Here is a 21,683-nt window from a genome sequence, read left to right as displayed (position 1 = left end):
TATACATGCATTTGGGGACCCATTTCTTTTCTTTTACCTTATAATGGTATGGTTGTAGTACTGTTATTGTGACCTACTTTAGACTGTAGTCCACCACCTGAAGACCAGTGGACTGTAGAATCTTTGTGCAATCCAACATTTTTTCATGTTGCACAAACTATTTATTTATTGGCACTATTTCTATACTGTCCCAAAACCTAAGTTCTCTGGGTGGTATACATAGTATACAATATAATCACTAAAAAATAGAATTTCAAAAAACACATCACTGAAGTAAAAATCAAGTCCAAGTTGGCCTTAAAATGCTGACAGATCAGAGTCTCAAAATACTTTAAAGCCCTAATAAGGGCTCCTAAAGAGTCTGTGACAATTAAAAGTCTTCCCTTGATACTGAAAGGAATACAGAGTAGACACCAGGTAACCCTATTTAGGGATGACATTCCAAACCAGAGTGTCATCACTGAGAAAGCCTCTCCCTACTGGCCAACCATTGGATTTCATTTGGTTGTGAGACTTGGATGGGTCTCTAAGAAGGACTTCAGGGTCCAGGTAGGTACATGTGGGATTAAGCAATCTTTTCAGGAACCAGGCCTCAAGCTGTTTATCACTTTAAAGGTTAAAGATCATCAGGAGTCTCTGGCCCATCAGAACTCACACTCAGGTGGCTGTGCTGACCCTCATGGGAAAGCCCATAAAATGTAAATTTCGACTTCATCTGATTCTGGGCGGAAGGTTTCTCCTTTATTACTATCCTAGGGTTGATCAACGCTAACTCAGGGTGTTTACTTGCATTAAGTATGGCAGACTAATTAGGTTTGCCCTTAAATGATCCATTATACATATCAATTATTGTGGGGAAATTTCACTGTATTGCAACTTCTATGGAGAGGACATATGGTGAGAGCCACCAGAGCATTCCCTGATGGAAGCATATTTAGTATGGACTACACATGCCTTTCTAAGATGCAGTTTCACCCATGCCTTTCTATGATTCTTGGCAATAGCACATTTGTTGCTCAGAACAAAGTAAAACAACAACAACCCCCCCACAGTCTTGGAGCAGAGCTTCAGTTGAACCAAGCTTGGTAATTGCAGGATGAGGAGAGATTGCTGAAAATTGCCTCCTTCCTCCCATTCTGCTAATGGATTCCTTCAGTTCCCAAACTTGGGAACTGCCCTTCGATTGGGTCTTAATTGTGTCAGAATTCAGTAACAGTTTATTCAAGCTGCTCAAGACAGATTCTGTCCCCAAATCAGTCCTGAATCCAGAATGGAATGGGTGAAAATAATCAGTTTCATCCAAAAGCATCTGCAGCTGAGTTGCTACCATCTTCTCGATCACCTTGCTCCAAAAAGATGTATTGATGACTGCGTGTAAACCTCTGGGTTCATTTTTTTCAGGAATGGCCACACCACCACCTCCTTTAAGGCAGTAGGGGCCACTGCATCACACACAAAGTGTTCACCACATGCTGGATCCAGTTAACCCTTCATAGCTGCCATAAACCAGTCAAGATGAACACGGGTTGAGAGAATACACAATCACCTGGTCCACATCCTCAGCATCAATAACTGAAACTGACCCCACAAAATCTGACAGGACGGTGCATCCGATACCACAACAGATACTGTATCAAGGGCGGCACCCAGGCTCACATGGAAGCAGGCTATTTTTGTCTTCAGAGTGCCTTGTAAAATCATCACGGTGAGCCTTGGAGGGAAGCCAGATAAGCAGCAGTGCCCCACCACACTCTGCCCTGCCATCCGCTACTGGTAAGGAACTTACTGAATCAACATATTGCAGATGGGCTCTCGCCATGCCTTTTCCCAGCAATATTATTCTTTTCTTTTTCGCCTGTCCTTTTTTGTTTAACACTAACTTTAGAAAAAGTTCTGTGAAATTTAACATTCAGCCACCACGTGACTTTCAGGTGGTCCTAATAAATGTATTATACTTCTTTTGCAATATATTCCCCCCACACCCAGGACTGAACAGTTAAGCTGCATTCCACCTCTTCATTGTGGGTATATCAAGATAGATTTTACCAAAAAAAAGTGATAAACTAAATATATTTAATATTTGTAAATTATCTTCTTCACTCTGTTTCTTGACCTTGCCTCTCCCATTTCCCCTTTTTTCTGCATTCATACTGTAAGCTCTGTGGAGCAGAAGTCCTTTTGCTTATGTTACTCTGTAAACTGGACTTCTGAAGAAGAGTACATAATTCGCACATGTTCTGGAATTTTAACTTTTGTGAACTTATTTATTTTATTAATATTAGCAAACCCATGCAATATCAAGTGTCATACATTTCAAGTAAAAGCTATGTATTTGCTATGCAAACTACCCATATGGATTGTTACAGGAGTGGGGGGTAGGTCTGGATGATATCTGTGACCCCCTTTCAGCCTGTGGTTTTGTTATCTATAGAAATGCAGTTTCTGTTAGAAAGACCTGCTTGTCCTGGTCAAACCAGTTCCTTTCATAAATGAATAGTTCTGGTCAAGCCAGTCTCTCTGTGAGTTAATGGGCCTGTTGAGATGCCTAAAGAAGTGGTCCAGAACAGTCCGGTTCTCATAGGAACAAGGGTAGCCCTCCCCCCTCACCTGGTTAGGGCAGGAGGTAGATTTTGAATTAGTCTGGTGTGGAGCTCGAAGCTGAAAAGACACAGAGAGGCATGCCTCACTGTCTGTACTGAACCCCGAGTCAGTCTCTGGGGAGTCCCCTAGAAACCTAATGAGAAAGCAAGATCTGCTGAAGTGTTAATGCTGAGAACCTCTCCATCTTATACTCAGGTTGCATATTTGTGTAAATAAAACTATATATTCTAAAGACATCACAGTCTCTGCTGACCTTCATTCCAAGGAAAGCAAACCCTGGGTATGTGTTGGAACCCCTAGAAGTCTCTCACCACTTGGAGATTGGGGTGCATGCAACACTACGAAAATAACCAACGTTAGAAACATCTTGAAATTAAAACTACAACCAAAAATAGATTCATCCTAAGCAAGTTTATTCAGAAGAATGCCCTATACTGTAAACTGAGCTTAAGAACTCTCAAGTTAAAATTAGACTTTAGAGCAGAGATGAGGAACCTTTTTCAGTCCGAGGGCAAGATTTGTATCTGGACAACCCTCCAAGGGCCAAGTACTCCTGGAAAGTTCATGTTTTGTTTTAGGTTTCATACGTGGCTGTACCATACTCCTCAATACTAAAGAAAGAAATCCTGCCGCTTCCAGCAGTACTAAATGGCAGAGTGTTCATGGAAGTGCATTGGGTTTTTTAAAAAACCTGCAGCTTCCAAAACATACAGCTCTATAAAGCCTCCGCTACTTGAAAAAATAAAAATTAAATAAGAAACAAAGCAATATTCCCTCCTTAAACAGCCTCCTTCCTTTACTGTGTGGAGGAGAGAGTTTATTTTATTTACTAAATTTATATCCTGCCCTTCCAGTAGGAGCCTTGGGGGGCAAACAAAAACACTAAAAACACCATAAAAGCAGACTTTAGAATATATTAAAACAAAACATCTGTAAAACATCTTTTAAAAAAAATCTTTAAAAACACTTTAAAAAGTAATTCCAACACAGACACAGACTGGGATAAGGTCTCTACTTAAAAGGCTTGTTGAAAGAGGAAGGTCTTCAGTAGGTACCGAAAAGATAAGAGAGATGGCGCCTGTCTAATATTTAAGGAAAGGGAATTCCAAAGGGTAGGTGCCACCACACTAAAGGTCCGCTTCCTAAGTTGTGTGGACCAGACCTCCTGATAGTATAGTATCTGCAGGAGACCCTCACCTGCAGAGCATAGTGATTGACTGGATATATAAGAGGTAAGATGGTCTTTCAGGTATCCTGGTCCCAAGCTGTACAGGGCTTTGTACACCAAAACCAGGACCTTGAACTTAACCCAGCAGCTAACGGGCAGCCAGTGCAATTCTTTCAGCAGCAGGATGACATGTTGGAGATATGCTACCCCAGTGAGCAGTCACGGTGCCGCATTTTGCACCAGCTACAGCTTCCGGACCAACATCAAGGGCAGCCTCACACAGAGCACATTAAAGTAATCCAGACTGGAGGTTACTAGTGCGTGGACAACAGTGGTCAGGCTATCCTGGTCCAGAAATGGCCACAGCTGTCTGACCAACCAAGGGTGGTAAAAGGCATTCCTTGCCACTGAGATCACCTGGGCCTCTAGAGACAAAGATAGATCCAGGAGCATCCCCAAACTACCAATCTGCTCTTTCACAAGGAATACAACTCCATCCAAAGCAGGCAACTGACCAATCATCTGAACTCGGGAACCACCAACCCACAGCACCTCCATCTTACAAGGATTTAGACTCAGTTTATTGGTCTTCATTCAGCCCACCACTGAATCCAGGCAGAGGTCCAGGACTTGCACAGCCTCTCCCAATTCAGACGTTACAGAGAAATAGAGCTGGGTATCATCAGCGTACTGTGTACCCAAATCTCCTGATGACTGCTCCCAAGGGCTTCATATAGATGTTAAACAGCATGGGGCACAAGATGGTACCCTGCGGCACCCCACAGCACGACTGCCTGGGGGCCGAAAGACAATCATCCAATACTATTCTCTGAAAACAACCCTGCAGATAGGATAGGAACCACTATAAAACAGTGCCTCCAACACCCATCTCACCAAGTCGGCCCAGAAGCATACCATGGTCAATAGTATCAAAAGCCGTCAAAAGATCAAGTAAGAATAACAGGGTGGCACTCCCCCTGTCCTTCTCCCGATAAAGGTCATCCATCAGGGTGACCAAGGCTGATTCAGTCTCATAACAAGGTCTGAACCCAGATTGGAATGGGTCAAGATAATCTGTTTCATCCAAGAGTACTTGCAATTGCTGCACCACAACCCTCCCAATCACATTCCCTAAAAAGGGGGTATTTGCGACTGGGCAATAGTTGTCACAAACCAATGGGTCCAGGGTGGGATTTTTCAGGAGTGGTTGAAAAGTACCCCTTTCAGGACAACTGGAACCATTCCCTCCCACAACAACATGTTGACCACACCCTGGATCCACTTGGTCATACCCATCAGCAAGATTTAATCAGCCAGGAAGGGCAAGGGTCGAGAGGACATGTTGCTGGCCACATCATCGCAAGCACATTGTCCATGTAATCAGGCCACATCAACTGAAACCAATCCCAAGCCATTGCAGCAGACGTTGCACTGGACACCTCATTGGGGACTACAGTAGTTGTGGGTGGGGCATCAAGATTATTATGCAGGCGAGCAACCTTACCCTCAAAGTGCCTTGCAAACAAAATTTTAGAATAAATATGTTTAGGATCAGGGTGTAACATTCATTGAAGGCAAAATTAGACATGAAGTTAATATGTCTTGGAACATTATCAGTTAAAAATTATTAAGAACAGCAAATAGGAAGGGTGATTTTTCATGGGACAAGTATGCAGAGAGGGGAGATTTAACCCTTTCCTCCTCTGCTGTGGTTCCGAAAAAAATCACTCATCCCCCCCCATTGGTTCCCCCCAAGGACTATTTTTTATTGGGAGGAAAACGTTAAACTTCCTCTCTCTGCATTCTGTGGTTCCAATGATAATCGGGGCCACCTGCCTGCCTTGGTCCTTTGTTACATACAACAGCCATAGCACTAGGGAAAAAAATGTCCTTGTTTAAAATGGTTTGACAAACAGTATTAGACAAAAATAGCCTTCCAAGTGGTTCAAGTTTTCCTCTAGGTCCTAAACCAATATTTTTCTAAAGAACTGAATTGACACAGCTGGCATCAACACTTCAATAAAAATAAAAACACATATAGTCCCCCCCCCGATCATTTATTTGCTTAGCTGAACAAAGCTGGAGCCCTGCAGTTGCTTGGCTCCTATGTAATTTTAGGCCCAAGGCTCAGCCGAAGCTGATTAAACAATCCATCTGCCATATGTGCAAAAAGAACTTGCCAGTTTCATTCTTTGGAGGGCAAACTGACATCTATCTTGGCCCACATAACAGTGTTTTCCCAAACTACAGCAGTGTTAATGAACCTCCGAAGGACTGGAATGGATTTTCTTGGGTTTGTATTGATAATTGTCAGACAGGGATGCAATATTTCTAAGACAAGATTCTAACAAGTGTTTTACTGAGCTAAATGATTAATTGAAATTAAGTTGTAAGCAAGCTACAGTGGTGTCACGTCAACTAAGGAGCTTTTTCCAAATACTTTGTCAATCATTTAAGACTGATGAACTTTCTTTGTATGTTAAATAAATAGCCCCACATACCCTAACACTTGAACACAGCGATGCATCAACCTTAAAAACAGGTATGTAATTTATTAATAAAAGTGCTAGAGAGCCAGTGTGGTGTAGTGGTTAAGGTATTGGACTACGACCTGGGAGACCAGGATACGAATCCCCACACAGCCACGAAGAGGAAGGCAATGGTAAACCCCCTCTGAATACCACTTACCATGAAAACCCTATTCATAGGGTCGCCATAAGTCAGAATTGACTTGAAGGCAGTCCATGTCCATCTTTTTCTAGTATGCTAATATTTTAATTTTGCTGATTTTTTTGAAGGCAGCAAGTTTCTAAGCTATACTGTGCCAGTTCCTAACTTGTTATACTTACTAATAATTGCTGCACTGATTCAAGATCAGCAAGCAAAGCCCTAAAGATGGTTCACTGAAAGGGAAGTCTCCCAACCAGCTCTTACCCTCCACAAGTAGTACATCCTTATAACAGTTTAAAAGAAGAAACAATTTTTCACTAATGGAATCCGTAGCAGAGTTCACAACTGCTATTGCAAAAACTAAAATGAGACTTTTCCCAATAAGCAGCATGCATTCCACCCCTTCAGAGACAGAACACGAAATTTCATTGGGACTGAAGCCAGAAGACGGAGTTGCGGGGAGCACTAGTAAACCAAGGAAACTGACTGATCCATCTTTCTCAAAATAGACTTAACAACAAATCCAGACTGATGATTCTATTGCTTGGAGTTCCTGGTTACTTTTGATATTATAAAAACCCCTATAGTCTGATTTAGACAAACGGTGGCATCTAGAGCATCTGGGAATCTGGACTCTTACATGCAAGCAATATTCTAGGTTATATTTCCAATACACTTTCCTTACACTGTGCCAAAGGAAGGATGGGTTTTTACTGATCTCAGATTCCTATAAAAGTGATTCATCACCCTAGTGCTTTAGTTTCCTTTGGAGCCATATTAATCAGGTCAGAGATGCTCTGCAATGGACTAATGCACTCTCAGACCATCTTTTCTGCAAGGAACTCTAAAACCCTCTACTCGAGCAGGTAAAATGTAAGTAGCTAAGGAGGATTAACATTCTGATTTAATTTTAAAATCTCGGTATGTGATTTGTTGCCTTCTCTTACTCCTCCTCCCACCCCTTCCCCCTTTTCACTAAATAAACTTTATACACATTGACAGCTGGCCTCATTGGTTTAGAAAGGCATTTCTCCATCTTTTTTAATAATATACCTTTATTAAATGTCAAGACATAAAATGATTTTTTTTTTACCAAAACGGGTAAAAAATAGACATGACAGAACATCATGTTGAAGTAAAGACATCAATGCAGCTGTATCGGATCATGTTCAATTTATTGCTAAATCAATTACTTAAAAAGAAGGTATGTTCTGAATCAAAGTTTTGTCTTCCAACTTTGCAGGCGTACTTCAATTTCAAATACTAAATACTGGCCTCATCATTTCCACAGTGAAGTGTAGGCTTGTGGGACTAACATCCCGCTATTCCAACTGTTAACAAAATCAATAAACTTAGACCAAACTGAATAAAAATAATCTTGTTTTGTGCGGCCTCTCATTATTCTTATTTTATGTGTTAATTTTCTAAGATGGCTATTTGCCAGACTTTCTGGTACCAATGACTCAAATCAGTACTCTGAAATTCCCTCCAGTTCTTGCCAATGAGTGACCAAGCTGCAGTAAAGAGATGCTAAATAAGTTCTTTACTTGACAAATCTCACTGAATCCCAATGAATAAATTAAGGCCAGCTTGGGGGTGGGGTGGGAAAACCACCTGTTGAATAATTCCAGAAATCTCCTTGAATATCTTTCCCCCAAAATCCTGCACCGCTTTGAATTCCCACCACATAAGCTGATACATATCAGCAGTCTGGCAACCTCTCCAACACATTGGAGTGCTCCCAGTACGTATCAGTGAAAACGATCGAGGTGTTAAGATTCCAGCCATGTACTAGCTTAAATGAAGTCTCTCTAGTATGTGTGGAAATAAAGGTAAATTTCGTCTAGTATTGCTTATTAAAATCTTCCCCATCTGCTAGACTGCACAGTAATAAGCTACCTCATGTGCTCTGTTTTACAAGGATTTGTTAAAGTCTGTGTCCTTTGAGCTTTGGGAAAAACTAGAACATCCTTTCTTTTCATATTGTCTGGGGCTGGGCTGCAGGAAGGGTCTCTCTCAGTAGGGCTTAAAACAGGCATGGAGAACCTCTGGCCCTCTAAATGTTGCTGGACTACAACTTCCATAATCCCTGACCATTGGCCATACTTGCTGGGGCTAGGAGTCCAACAACATCTGGAGGGCCACACGTTCCCCATGACTGACTTAGAAACATCTCCCCCAAACAGATGGCCTAAACCAGCCTTCCCCAACTTGGTGCCTTCTGGATGTTTTGGACCACAACTTCCATCAGCCACAGCTAGCATGCTGGCTTGGGCTGATGTGAGTTGTAGTCCAAAACATCTGGAGGGCACCAGGTTGGGGAAGGTTGGCCTAGGGTTTGTCAGGTTAATTGCAGTCTGAATGCTGACAGCCTATCAGGATTCTTTTCTGGGGAATTCTTACAAAAAGGGGGTCTATCAGTAGGGAAAGACTCCCCCCTGCCCCATCCATCACATAGGCTGTGTTTATTGTCTCACCAGGGTAGTTGACTTCTGCTCAAAGGAAACAATGGGAAAATCTATGATTGTATTGTAGCTGTAAATGGGCAGCACCCCACCCCCAAAAATACTAAAGCAAAGGCAGTTCTGTTCTCTTATTTTCTATGGATAAGAGAGGCGTGTGTGTCCATTTGTGTGTCTGCATGTGAACTTGTCGATGAAAATGCAAATATCATTCATTGTTATTATCCTAATATTACAAGTTGGGAAGGAGGTTGTGGTTCAGAGTGGTTCATCACAACTCTGCCATGTAGCCCACTGTTAATAATAATAATAATAATTTTATTTGTGGGTCGCCTATCTGTCCGGGTTAACGGACACTCTAGGCGACTTACAACAATATAAAATACAATACACATATTAAAAACAATCATAATCCATCTAAAAGCAACCATCAATTAACACATTAAAACTAATCCACCCTGATCTTATAGGCCTGTCTGAATAGCCAGGTCTTTAAGGCTTGGCGAAAACCTAGCAGGGAGGGGGTAAGTCGCAGATCCAAAGGAAGGGAATTCCAGAGGGTGGGGGCCACAATTGAAAATGCCCTCTCTCTGGTCCGCACCAGCCTAGCTGTTTTAACCGGTGGGACCGAGAGAAGGTCTTGTGAGGCTGATCTCGTCAGGCGGCATAATTGGCGATACTGGAGGCGCTCCTTCAGATACCCTGGGCCGAAACTGTATAGGGTTTTAAAGGTCAGCACCAACACCTTGAATTGGGCCCGGTAGACAACTGGTAGCCAGTGAAGATCTATTAACACTGGAGTGATATGATCACGTCGATGGCTATGCATAATCAAATGCGCCGCCGCATTCTGTACCAGCTGTAACTTCCGGACCGTTTTCAAGGGTAACCCCACGTAGAGCGCATTACAGTAGTCTAAGCGGGAGGAGACCAGCGCATGTATCACCTGTGGGAGCAGATGAAGAGGAAGGTAGGGTCGCAGCCTCTGTATCAAATGTAATTGATACCAAGCTGCCCGGCTCACTGCCAAAACCTGAGCCTCCATGGACAACTGGGAGTCCAAAATGACCCCAAGGCTGCGGACCTGGTCCTTCAGGGGTAGTCTCACCCCATTAAGTACCAGATCTGTAATTCCCAACCTTCTTTTGTCTCCCACAAGAAACACCTCGGTCTTGTCGGGGTTCAGTTTCAGTCTGTTCTCTCCCATCCATCCACTTACGGATTCCAGGCACTTGGACATGGTATCCACTGCCAACTCTGGTGAGGACTTAAATGAGAGGTAGAGCTGAGTGTCATCCGCATATTGGTGACACTGCAGCCCAAAACTCCTGATGATGGCCCCCAGCGGTTTCACATAGATATTGAATAGCATGGGGGAGAGGATAGAACCCTGTGGTACTCCACAATTAAGAGGCCAAGGGTCTGAAACCTCATCTCCCAATGCTACCCGTTGGTGCCGATTAGAGAGATAGGAACAGAACCACTGTAAAACAGTGCCTCCTATTCCCAATCCCTCTAGGCGACTTAAAAGGACACCGTGGTCAACGGTGTCGAAAGCCGCTGAGAGATCCAGGAGGACGAGGAAGGCATATTCTCCCCTATCCAACGCCCGCCTCATATCATCCACCAGGTTACAGGTAGAGCTGAGGCAGAGACATACACAAGGAAATTGCATTAAAGTTTATTATTATTATACCAATATTGAGGGTTAGGCTGAGAGACAGCAGTGTTAGAGCACATTACAGTTTAGTCTGGCAATATAGCCAATCTTAAGTTCAGTCAGGGAACTGTAAAATAGTTTGTAGCATAAGCACTGGGGAAGGAGATGATTAAGACTTTCCCTGAAGGTCATGTTTGCAATCAAAATTGTTCCCATTTCCCACCCACAGGTATTCCTTAGCAAAGTGTAAAATGAAAATTCCAAGTCCAACTGGAGGCCAGGCACTGTGTATCAGTTTAGATATTTATAAAGTGCTGTTGAGTGAGAGAAGAGATGCTTTTGTCCAGTTGCTAGGCAGACTGCTCACATGATCAGTACAAAGGAGGTTTTTAAATAGATTTGAGTGTTATAAAACGTCATTTTTCTTGTACCATTACCCTGTAATGGAACTGTAACATATGATTAAAAAACAAGAACAACCCACAACCAAATATTTCACAGAATGAAGGACTGAGTGTTTCTTCAGTTCAATTCAACATAAATAAATTAACAGATGCCAAACAAGCACAAGTGTCTTATTAAAGGATTCTATGCTGAAAAGTGAAAAGCCAGTAAAATCCTGATTTTGCCCTCTCCATTCTTGCTGTCCCAGATTCTGCCAAGCTCTACTCATAATTTGCCAAGGGCTCTGTCCTTGACATGCCAATTTTTGCCCTTCCTCAGCCTCAACTGAGAGTGGCAGGATTTTTTAAACCAAAGGTTAGCAACCCCAAGTAATATCAAAGACATATGGCATCTAAAGATCGCTACCTGCTTCTCTCCTGCCTTGTTCAGTTACTGAACATGTGTCCATTTTTCTGAGGAAGTGACTAAATAAGTAAGAATCATTTCAATACTAGGTTATGAAAGATTGTCTTTTAATTATATTTATGGCAAAGCCTGGCAAGAACTGTCTATCAAAGGTATGGCAAAGGCAGAATATCCGTCTTGAACAAGATGGGAGCTACTCATTGCCTCTGCTTATTCTCTCTCAGGAGAGGTGGAATATAGCATAGGTTTAAACTTAGTAATTGAATGGATCATTCATTTCTTCTATAGAAACAGAGATGTATTATAAGCAACTCATATCATCCAAACATTATTCCTCACACCCAACAGATGAAGTGATGGCAACGTGCCCCCTCATGGATGACCTGTTACTATTTTCTGAGGTATCTGGAAATTAATCCCACACCCCGGCAGATACAGTGACCATCAAAAACACAAAAACAAAAAGTATGTTGCCACAGTTAGCCTGTAACAGCATTGTGTATTCTATATTTTTACTATAGGTCAAAGACTCACCTCACAAACTACAGCAACGTTCTCTTCATCTTGTGCTTCTATCAATTCAGCAAGGAAGTAATCTCCATAGATTTGTCTCAGAGTATCATTATGGTGTGCAAAGATAGGGGTGAGATCATCATGGTCTTCAACTCTGTGGAAGAGATGACCTCTTTAAGATTGTCTGGAAACAATGTAGCTTTCAGACTTTTACTTTCTAGAATGCATGGCTGATAAACTAAGGGTGCCCTTCCCTTAATATATTGTTTAAAAAGGAAATTTTTCAAACATAATTTGTAAGGTGTCCAATGGGCAGAGGGTCTTATCTTAAAATCAGGACAGGCAGTTAGAGTGGATGACTTTGAGATATAGGTCCAGTTAAAATTACTATGATTTTAAAATCAATAAATCACAAGCGCAATTCATCAGCTTTTTCCTTATTCACTCCCTGTTAAAAACAGAAAAGTGATTTCATCAAGAAAAATATCAGTTCATCCATTCTTTACCAGCTTTGCAATTAATACAGGACAAATTAATCAAACTGTATAAAAAGGAAATTTTGCAAAAATAATTTATAAGATGTCCCATGTACAGAGGCTATCTACAACAGAGGCTGGGACCCTTTTTCAGCAAACCTACATGTTTTAATTTGACATCTCACTGCACTTGTGAAATGGCCCTTGCACCGAGTCTCAGGGTTTCACTTGGGCCGCAGCTCATCATAGGTCAACCTTAGAATTTGTGTTTCAGCACTGTGGCATGCAAGCAATAAAAAATAATTTCTCTGATCAGATGCAGAATGCTGTTCTCTCAACAGTGATGAGCAAATATCAACTATTTTCTACCGCATCACACACACATACAGGATAACTTTGAAGAAGGCTAATATGTTCTATGTTAGAAATTAAGCACTGCCATTTCTTACCCTCTTTTTGTGTACATAGCAGACCATGAGATCAGACTCTTACGTAGCTTTTTAAAAACTACTGAAAGCTATTTTATATAAAGATGATTGGACTTTACTTGCTCACTTACTCATGGGAGCAGCAAAGTTGTCAGAAGTCAGAAATATGGTAATATGGTACATATTACACTTTTTTGCCTGTTTTTCTTTTTCTTTCTTTCTTTGTTAAATTCATTATTTAAAAAAATTATTTATGTGCCTTCAAGTCGATTACAACTTATGGCAACCCTATGAATCAATGACCTCCAATAGCATCTGTCATTAATCGCCCTGTTCAGATCTTGTAAGTTCAGGTCCGTGGCTTCCTTTATGGAATCAATCCATCTCTTGTTTGGCCTTCCCCTTTTTCTACTCCCTTCTTTTTTTTCCAGCATTATTGTATTTTCTAGTGAATCATGTCTTCTCATGATGTGTCCGAAGTATGATAACCTCAGTTTCATCATTTTAGCTTCTCATAATAGTTCTGGTTTAATTCGTTCTAACACCCAATTATTTGTCTTTTTTTCAGTCCATGGTACTACTCCAACACCACTCCTCCAACACCACATTTCAAAGGAGTTTTTTTTCTCTTATCCACTTTTTTCACTGTCCAACTTTCACATCCAAACATAGAGATCAGGAATACCATAGAGAATACATAGAGATTGGGAATACCATGGTCTGAATGATCCTGACTTTAGTGTTCAGTGATACATCTTTGCATTTGAGGACCTTTTCTAGTTCTCTCATAGCTGCCCTTCCCATTCCTAGCCTTCTTCTGATTTCTTTACTATTGTCTCCATTTTGGTTAATGACTGTGCCAAGATATTGAATCCTTGACAAGTTCAATGTCCTCATTGTCAACTTTAAAGTTACAAAAATCTTCTGTTGTCATTACTTTAGTCTTCTTGACGTTCAGCTGTAGTCCTGCTTTTGTGCTTTCCTCTTTAACTTTCATCAGCATTCGTTTCAAAACATTACTGGTTTCTGCTAAGAGTATGGTATCATCTGCATATCTTAAATTATTGATATTTCTCCCTCCAATTTTCACACCTCCTTCATCTTGCTCCAATCCCGCTTTCCATATGATATTTTCTGCATGAGCCAGTGTGGCATAGTGGTTAGAGTGTTGGACTACGACCTGGGAGACAAGGGTTCGAATCCCCACACAGCCTGAAGCTCACTGGGTGACCTTGGGACAGTCACTGCGTCTCAGCCTCAGAAGAAGGCAATGGTAAACCACCTCTGAATACTGCTTACCATGAAAATCCTATTCATAGGTTTGCCATAAGTCAGAATCAACTTGAAGGCAGTCCATTTTAATTTTCCATAGATTAAATAAATAAAGTGATAAAATACACCCCTATCTCCACCCTTTCCGATGGGGAACCAATCAGTTTCTTCATATTCTGCCTTTACAGTAGCCTTTGGCCAGAGTATATGTTGCACATCAGAACAATCAGATGCTGTGGCACCCTCATTTCTTTTAAAGCATTCCACAGTTTTTCATGATCTACACAATCAAAGGCTTTGCTGTAATCTATAAAGCACAGGGTGATTTCCTTCTGAAATTCCTTGCTCCGTTCCATTGTCCAACATATGTTTGCAATATGATCTCTGGTGCCTTTCTAAATCCAGCTTGGACATCTGGCATTTCTCACTCCATATATGGTAAGAGCCTTTGTTGTAGAATCTTGAGCACTGCTTTACTTGCATGGGATATTAAGGCAATAGTTCAATAATTACTGCATTCCCTGGGATCCCCTTTCTTTGCAATTGGGATGTATATTGAACGCTTCCAGTCTGTGGGCCATTGTTTAGTTTTCCATATTTCTTGACAAATTTTTGTCAAAATTTGGACAGATTCAGTCTCAGTAACTTGTAGCAACTCTATTAGTATGCCATCTGTTCCTGGTGATTTGTTTCTTCTGAGCATTTTAAGAGCAGCTTTCACCTCACATTCTAAAATTTCTGGTTCTTCATCATACAGTTCCTCCATGAATGAATCTGTCATCCTGGTATCTCTTCAGTGTATTGCTTCCATCTTCCTTTTATTTCATCTTGGTCAATCAGTGTGTTCCCCTGTTGATTATTCAACATCCCTACTCTTGTTTTAAATTTCCCTTTCATTTCTCTATTCTTTTGGAATAGGGCTCTTGTTCTACCCTTTTTGTTGTTCTCTTCTATTTCCATACAGTAACTATTGTAATAGTTCTCTTTGTTCCTATGTACTAGTCGCTGTATTGTTGCATTTAGGGTTCTGACTGTGTTTCTGTCACCTTTTGCTCTTGCTCTCCTCTCTTTAACCATTTTAAGAGTTTCTTCAGTCATCCATTGAGGTCTTTCTCTCTTTTTAACTAGAGGCATAGAAATAGTTCAAGACAAGCTAAAAATTGGAAGGTCTGAAAATGGAACAGGAGTATACATCTAAGAATTTAAACATGGGATGTGGTAACCTTTATAATAGCAGACAGCATTTCTGCAGAGGGCAAGCAAAGCAGAACAGAGGGGTATAGAATCTCCTTTTCACACACTTGAACAGCCACAGTCTTGTAGACTGGCATTTGACTTGGCATGGAGGAACATCTCTGTACTTCGGCAAGCTGTTTACCGGTAATTCTGATTTGTCTATACACATACGACTATGGAGCAATATATTTTTCAATGCAAAAGCATGTTCACGAAGCTCAGCTCACTACCAAATTTATTTTAAAATCAGGATAAAATTAAATAAGTACCATGTATTACATATATAACTATGCTCCTGGAATCACCTCCAAAGTGCCTTGATTATTTAGAATGAACAGCTCATTGGTTGTAGATGAACATCACTATTTTGTGGTGTTAACATTTTGATCATGAAAAACAGGGTCTTTTTAAACACATAAAGAAGAGAGAGGCATAGGAAAGTTAGGGATTTCTTTTCCAATCAAGCTTGAATGATACAATGTTGGCACAGATTACAGTGTAATACTGTGGCATAACACTGAGGAGAATTGGGCCTTGTTATTTAAGGATAGGCTTATTTGCACTGACTGCACCCCAGACATGGGAATTCCTTCCCTTAAAGAACTCTTTGAGCAATGTTACAAGGCATTTGCTTTGCATGCAGAAGGTCCCAGGTTCAAACCCCAGCATATTCAGGTAGGGCTGGGACAGACTCCTGTCTGAAATTCTCATGAGCCACTGCCTGTCACTGTAAACAAAGCTGAGCTAGATGGACCACTGGTCTGACTCAGTATAAGGCAGCTTCCTATGTCCATTGTCATTGATAACAAGACTCTTTGCTGTTGATGATGAGGGGAATGCTCTTGCATTGCCTCAGTCCAGCATCTTTAGAAAGATAAAGTCAAAGAAGAATGGGAAGTAAAAGAAGCAGGGGAATAGTATGAAATAAGAGTATGGGAGGGAAGGAAGAGTATTCTTCCCCCCCCTGCCCCCATACACCCATCCCAAATCCACCTATCATATTGCCATTAACTAGTGTTTAATTAAACTGAATGTTGGTAAAAGCTAATGAATATTTTCAGACATCATGTTAATGTTCTGATATGAAAAGTACTTCTGGCCATTCATTAATACCCCCCCCCCAATTTTAAGGAGATTTCACAAATTCTGTTACAAGGCTTATGATGACCTCTAGTGGTGAATCAACAATTGCGCATCTTCCATTTTGTTACATTCAATTCATTTACTGCTTGCAGATATTTGAAAACATAATGCAATTCAGCAAGTTAACTATATTTTGGAAACCTGCTAGAAGATGGAACCCATGCAAACCCTCCAAATCATATGCTGAATTTAATATAAACTTATAAACTCTTTATAAGCTGAGAGGGGTTTTTTTAATGAAGTACGTGGGAGGTATCAGAACCCCTGCACCTGCAGTTAAGGAGGTCTAGTGCTAGAGAGGTGGTAAACACGCAGATTCTGGTCTGGTTTGCATGACATGGTAAATGAAACCTTGCCTTAGCTCAGTGCACCAGAGGAGCAAAAAGAACTGTGGAGGAGCAAAGCAGCTGCAAGCATCTCCCTGAGAGCCTGCCTATTCATGTGGTTCCAGTAAGCCATACTTTGACTTAATGTATCATGCAAACCAAACCAGAGACACTTCAAATGGCAGGTGAGGGTTCAATTGACAATGTTCCTCCATACAAAAAACTAGAATTCCTTTCCCTCACACCTCATTTTTCATGCAGAAGGATTTTTTCATGTGGTGGGATACTGAACCAAGTCAAAAGTGGTAGAGCTTTAGAGACAAGATGACTGTCAAAGTGAAAACTAGGCCACAAGTACAGGAAGTTCCAAGTTTGAGATACTGCATGAGAATGAAAAGTCTGAAATACCCTTGGTTTCTTTGCTTATGTAATATAACATTTCTTTGAAATACAGAATACTATTCCAGTTAGTATTTAAACATTAGGAAAATACTTTGTGAATAGTATGAATATAGCAGATAATTAGCCAATCAATAACCATACAAATCCTTGACAAAACTGCAACTGGGAAAGGAAGAAACATTCACTACCCACTCCCTGAAGAAGACTGAATTAGAACTTGTGAAGGCTACAAACAAAGGAGGAGAAAGAAGTGGGTAGTTAACTATCACAAAAATCACAGAAGATTGCATAACTGTTACCTGGCACAGCGGACGTACAGCTGGGGACAATACTGGTTCCTGTGTGACACGTATAGACTATAGTCAAAATCCAGAGTTGAACCTAGTATGCTCTTCATTGGTAAAAAAGCAGTGGCTAAGTTGATGCCTGAAGAGAACAAAAGTATATTAAAACAATACGATTTGCTCTGAATCTCTTCAGCCATTACTAAACATGCTTCAGTAAATACAGTACTATTGGTTTTTGGTACAAATCTTGCTGTTAGCTGAACACTTTGAGTAAAAAGCAATGTCACATACTTAAAGAGGAATAAAGGTTATGTACCAATATAGGCTGGATGATTCATATTAGTGTCTCAATTTTTACTCATTATACATTTTTATTCGTTCTTCATAAAATGAATAACAACCAGTAACAGATAGCTTTTGAACAGTATCTGAACTCAAATCTTGAGAATACTTTTACACTAAATGCTGATGTTCAGAGAAGACACCAAATTTCTACGATTCTTGTCTTAAATGTACATAAATGTTTCCGTATCTATTATATGGTAGACCTGCTATTGCTATTTCATCATGGTATATTATTATATTATATCTTAACCTCACTCTCCCCCCTGCAATAAGGGTATAATAATTATGACCTACTTCATAGGGTTGTAATAAAAATTAGTGAGAATATGTGTGACACTTTGCATGGAATCCAGCTAAGACATACTCAGAGAGATACTGAAATCAATGAAGTCACTTATTTACACGGAAAGTGCAACATAACCAACATGTTTATATTGGTATTGAGCAAAATACAGGATCTGGAGCTCAAACTGAAAAACTAGAGCAAGAGGATACACCATTTGCTTGCTCTGGTACTATGATTGACAGCGATCTCAGGCACTGGGATATGGGTTTGCTGATGACCTCTTGCACTTCATCCTACATACTACAGTATACTGGAGAAGCCCATATGAAAATTTCCACCTGCAATTTCTGGAAGTAAAAAAGGGTACTGCAAGACTTTTAGGGAGATAAAAGGGTAAAGAAAAAATTATGCATAGCTCTACACATGCATGCAGTTGGAAGGCCAAGATATAAGTTACTTGTAGCCACGCTATTCTTGTATCTCATTTTTTTTAAAGAAAAAGAATGCACTGATCCTCATATATTTTCCTCCCATTTAAGGACCAACTAGAAATGTATCAAGTCTTACCTAAATCTTCTTGACAGGGTACAAAGAGAAGTATAAAATGTAGCTCTGGTACAGTTTTAAAAACAGTCCTGAATTTTTAAAAAAGGAAGAGTTATATATAGTACTATGTGTCATTTTTGCTTCTAAAAACATTATTTCTGCACTCAAATATTGTCACTGTCCATGAATTTTCCCTCTCAAAGCCATAGGGACAACAAGATATGGTAAAACAGAAAGGCATTTTCACAAAAGAAGTACCACATGAAATGATTAGGAGATTCAAGAGAGAAACTGATTTTAAAAGATCTGGCAAATATCAGATGGTGCCAGATTTAAACTGGTAGAAAGACAACCAGATCTCTGGCTGAAGTGTCTTGACATAAATTATGCTTATCTAATCATTCCTGCCAAATCTACTAATTTCTCATTAAACTTTGGTATGACCTATAGGAAGCAGAAGACGTATTATGTAAGTCAGCCTTTGAAATACCCCACAAATGTTACTAGCCTGGAACTGTTTTGGCTAGCCTGCTAATAGCCTGTGTTTTCAATGCTGGCCACCTCCTCTGCAGCCAACATAGAAACCAAGGAGACTGGTAGAGAAGGAATGGAGAGATCCAATCCTCCTTTGCCAGCCCACACACTCACACGCATAGATGCTGTGCACATGCCTGTATGGCATTTCTAGTTGCTTGTATTAAATAAAAGAGTGATGTTAAATCCTACTGACCCTATCCTGATTCCAGTTTATCTGACTGGATCAATGAGCTTTTCCAAAACAAGTTTTTAACATCCCATAGGAAACTGTCTCACACCCTACTAAAAAAAAAAGTGGCACTATTGTCAGATATCTGCTTAATCCTATTAAAGTTGTAAGCCTGCAGACTAGACACAGGATTAAAAGAGTTAACCCAACCCAAACATTATTTACCGTATTTATATAGGGCTGCTGCAAGCTGTACTATACAGTGGAGCAGAGTAAACATTTCTGTATTTTCATTTTAATAAATGTTTCCAAAGATAACTTGCCACAAGTTACCTTTCATAAATAAGGCTGGTTTTGTTCTGCATTTGGAGAATTCATAGTTGTGCTAGAAATATTTGTAAGACATCTGTTTAACTTAGGGTTGATTATTATTGTTACAAAAGGAGTCAGGCCTCTTGTTCCTGGCCTTGGAACCTGCTCCTCCCATCCCGGGGGCTCTAAAGAGGTCTGTTTAGGGCACAACAACAGTCACGGCTTTCGCTTCGTTCGTTTCCCGGCCTTTTCCCTCGCGGGAGAAAGGAAACGCGGTACTAGAACTCCACTCTCGCTTCGAGGTAATTACCGCTGTGGATACGCCTCGTCTCAGTCACACCCACACACTCAGCACTCCCCTCCAAGGTTTGATTTATCCTCACCTGTCTTCTGGTGCTCTGCTTGATCCGCTTGCGCTGGCAATCAGAAGGTTCTGGTCTCGATTTACTGGAGGTCCGCTGACGATACTCTGCTGCCTCGGCCGGCCTGGCGCAGGCCCGGATGCAGGCCAAACAACTTGGGCCTGGAGCACTCTCATCCAACTGTCTGCAGCCCCGTACGAGACAGCAGAGGTCGTCTGAGGCGGATACTCCTGGCTGGCTCGCCAGTTTTGTTACAAAAGGAGTCAGGCCTGAATGGAGGCCAGACTGATAGGAACTCTATATTCCCTAAGATGCCAATAAGGAATAGAGACGAGACCAGAGTACCGCAAATGCTTGCCTTTATTGAACCTTTGCAAAGGGAGGGCCACTCTTAAGTGACTCTCCAGAATTGCTGACAGCCATCATATTTATAGGCTATAGATGCGTCACATACATATCATTAGAAATGCATAGCTAATCAGAAATACATCATTGTTTGATTTCTCAGCATCTGTCTATTCTGGTCCACTTCTCTGTTCTCCCTCCAAACTTCCTCTATCCTTGACCTTCGGTCCGGTAAGCTGGGAACAACATTTTTAATTGCGAATGAAGCTGATAAGCGGAAAAACTCCCGTACTTTTTCATAAGGGAGGCAGGCATATGTTTCATTTAACATTATTTGATTTTATTCCACTATAACATTTTAATTTTAACTCATTGCAACATTATTATTATTAAATTTATATCCTGCCCTTCTAGAGAAGCCTGGGGCGGCAAACAAAACACTACAAACACTTTAAATCATCTTAAAAACAGACTTTAAAATATATTAAAATAAAACATCTTTAAAAACATATTAAAACAAAATGCCTTTAAAAACATCTTTAAAAATTCTTAAAAAGCAATTCCAACACAGACTGATTATACAAGACAACCAGATTTCTCTTGTAATTTATGTTGAATTTGCACATGGAGACTGGTTAGCTAAGCCTGAAACAAATATCACATGACAAGGACTACATGCAAAATTCAAATCAGCTGGCAAAGAGCCGGTCTGATTTGAAGCACACATGCATACCTATATACATTTTCACTGTTTCTCTCTCTCTCTCACACACACACACGCACAAAGAGTGAATAAATTTTTAGATAGGTTACCCAATACCTCAAAACTTGGCACACTATTTGGAACCAGTGGCTAATTCACATAGCTCTTTTAGCCTGTAACTAAGATGGTTCCTTTGCTTGTGAGGACTGAAATTGCAGTGTAGAAATTATATGTTTACGTTGCCAAAGTTCACTTTGCAGCTATAAATGGTATTAGCTACAGTCCAGTGAATACCTGTATGCACTTACATGTTACCAAAGGGATTTAAGCAGATGTTAATTATTTTGTTTTTTAAAATTCAAAAATATATACCAGCTAGGATTTCCCCAGACTTCACTCTACAAATCAACTTACGTCATTATTTCATGGCAACAATCAACTGCATATTCATCAGTTGTCACAAAAAGATGCATAAATAAAGTATTTAAAGGCTGTAAATAAAAGATATAAACAAATTCAGCACAACTTCATTTAATGAAATAAATTGCAAAATAAAAAACTTAGACATTGATCTTGTAAAATGTGTGTGTACAATGTAGTCTATTAGATAGCCACAGAATTAAT

The 21,683-nt window shown here is 40.4% G+C and overlaps 1 protein-coding gene across 8 annotated transcripts in view; it reads right to left on the bottom strand.

The window, feature by feature from the left end:
* CFAP61 (cilia and flagella associated protein 61) overlaps window positions 1-21,683 on the bottom strand; it is a 194,728-nt gene that overhangs the window by 155,506 nt on the left and 17,539 nt on the right. For 7 of the 8 annotated variants that reach the window (XR_009758262.1, XM_061587847.1, XM_061587810.1 and 4 more), the window contains exons 4-7: window positions 21,474-21,550; window positions 18,653-18,720; window positions 17,467-17,593; window positions 11,906-12,038 (exon numbers count right to left, since the gene is read on the bottom strand). Coding sequence is in view for 7 of the 8 variants with exons in the window: in XM_061587847.1 (XP_061443831.1) it covers window positions 11,906-12,038; window positions 17,467-17,593; window positions 18,653-18,720; window positions 21,474-21,550 (405 nt within the window). In the remaining variant the exon portion in view is untranslated. The remainder of the gene's footprint in view (window positions 1-11,905; window positions 12,039-17,466; window positions 17,594-18,652; window positions 18,721-21,473; window positions 21,551-21,683) is intronic. The other variant, XM_061587870.1, reaches the window with a different exon arrangement.

This window comes from Rhineura floridana, chromosome 1 (genome assembly GCF_030035675.1).
Source record: "Rhineura floridana isolate rRhiFlo1 chromosome 1, rRhiFlo1.hap2, whole genome shotgun sequence".
Taxonomy (NCBI): domain Eukaryota; kingdom Metazoa; phylum Chordata; class Lepidosauria; order Squamata; family Rhineuridae; genus Rhineura; species Rhineura floridana.
Note: the sequence above shows the minus strand (reverse complement) of the source record. Positions and strands in the feature narration are given on the sequence as shown.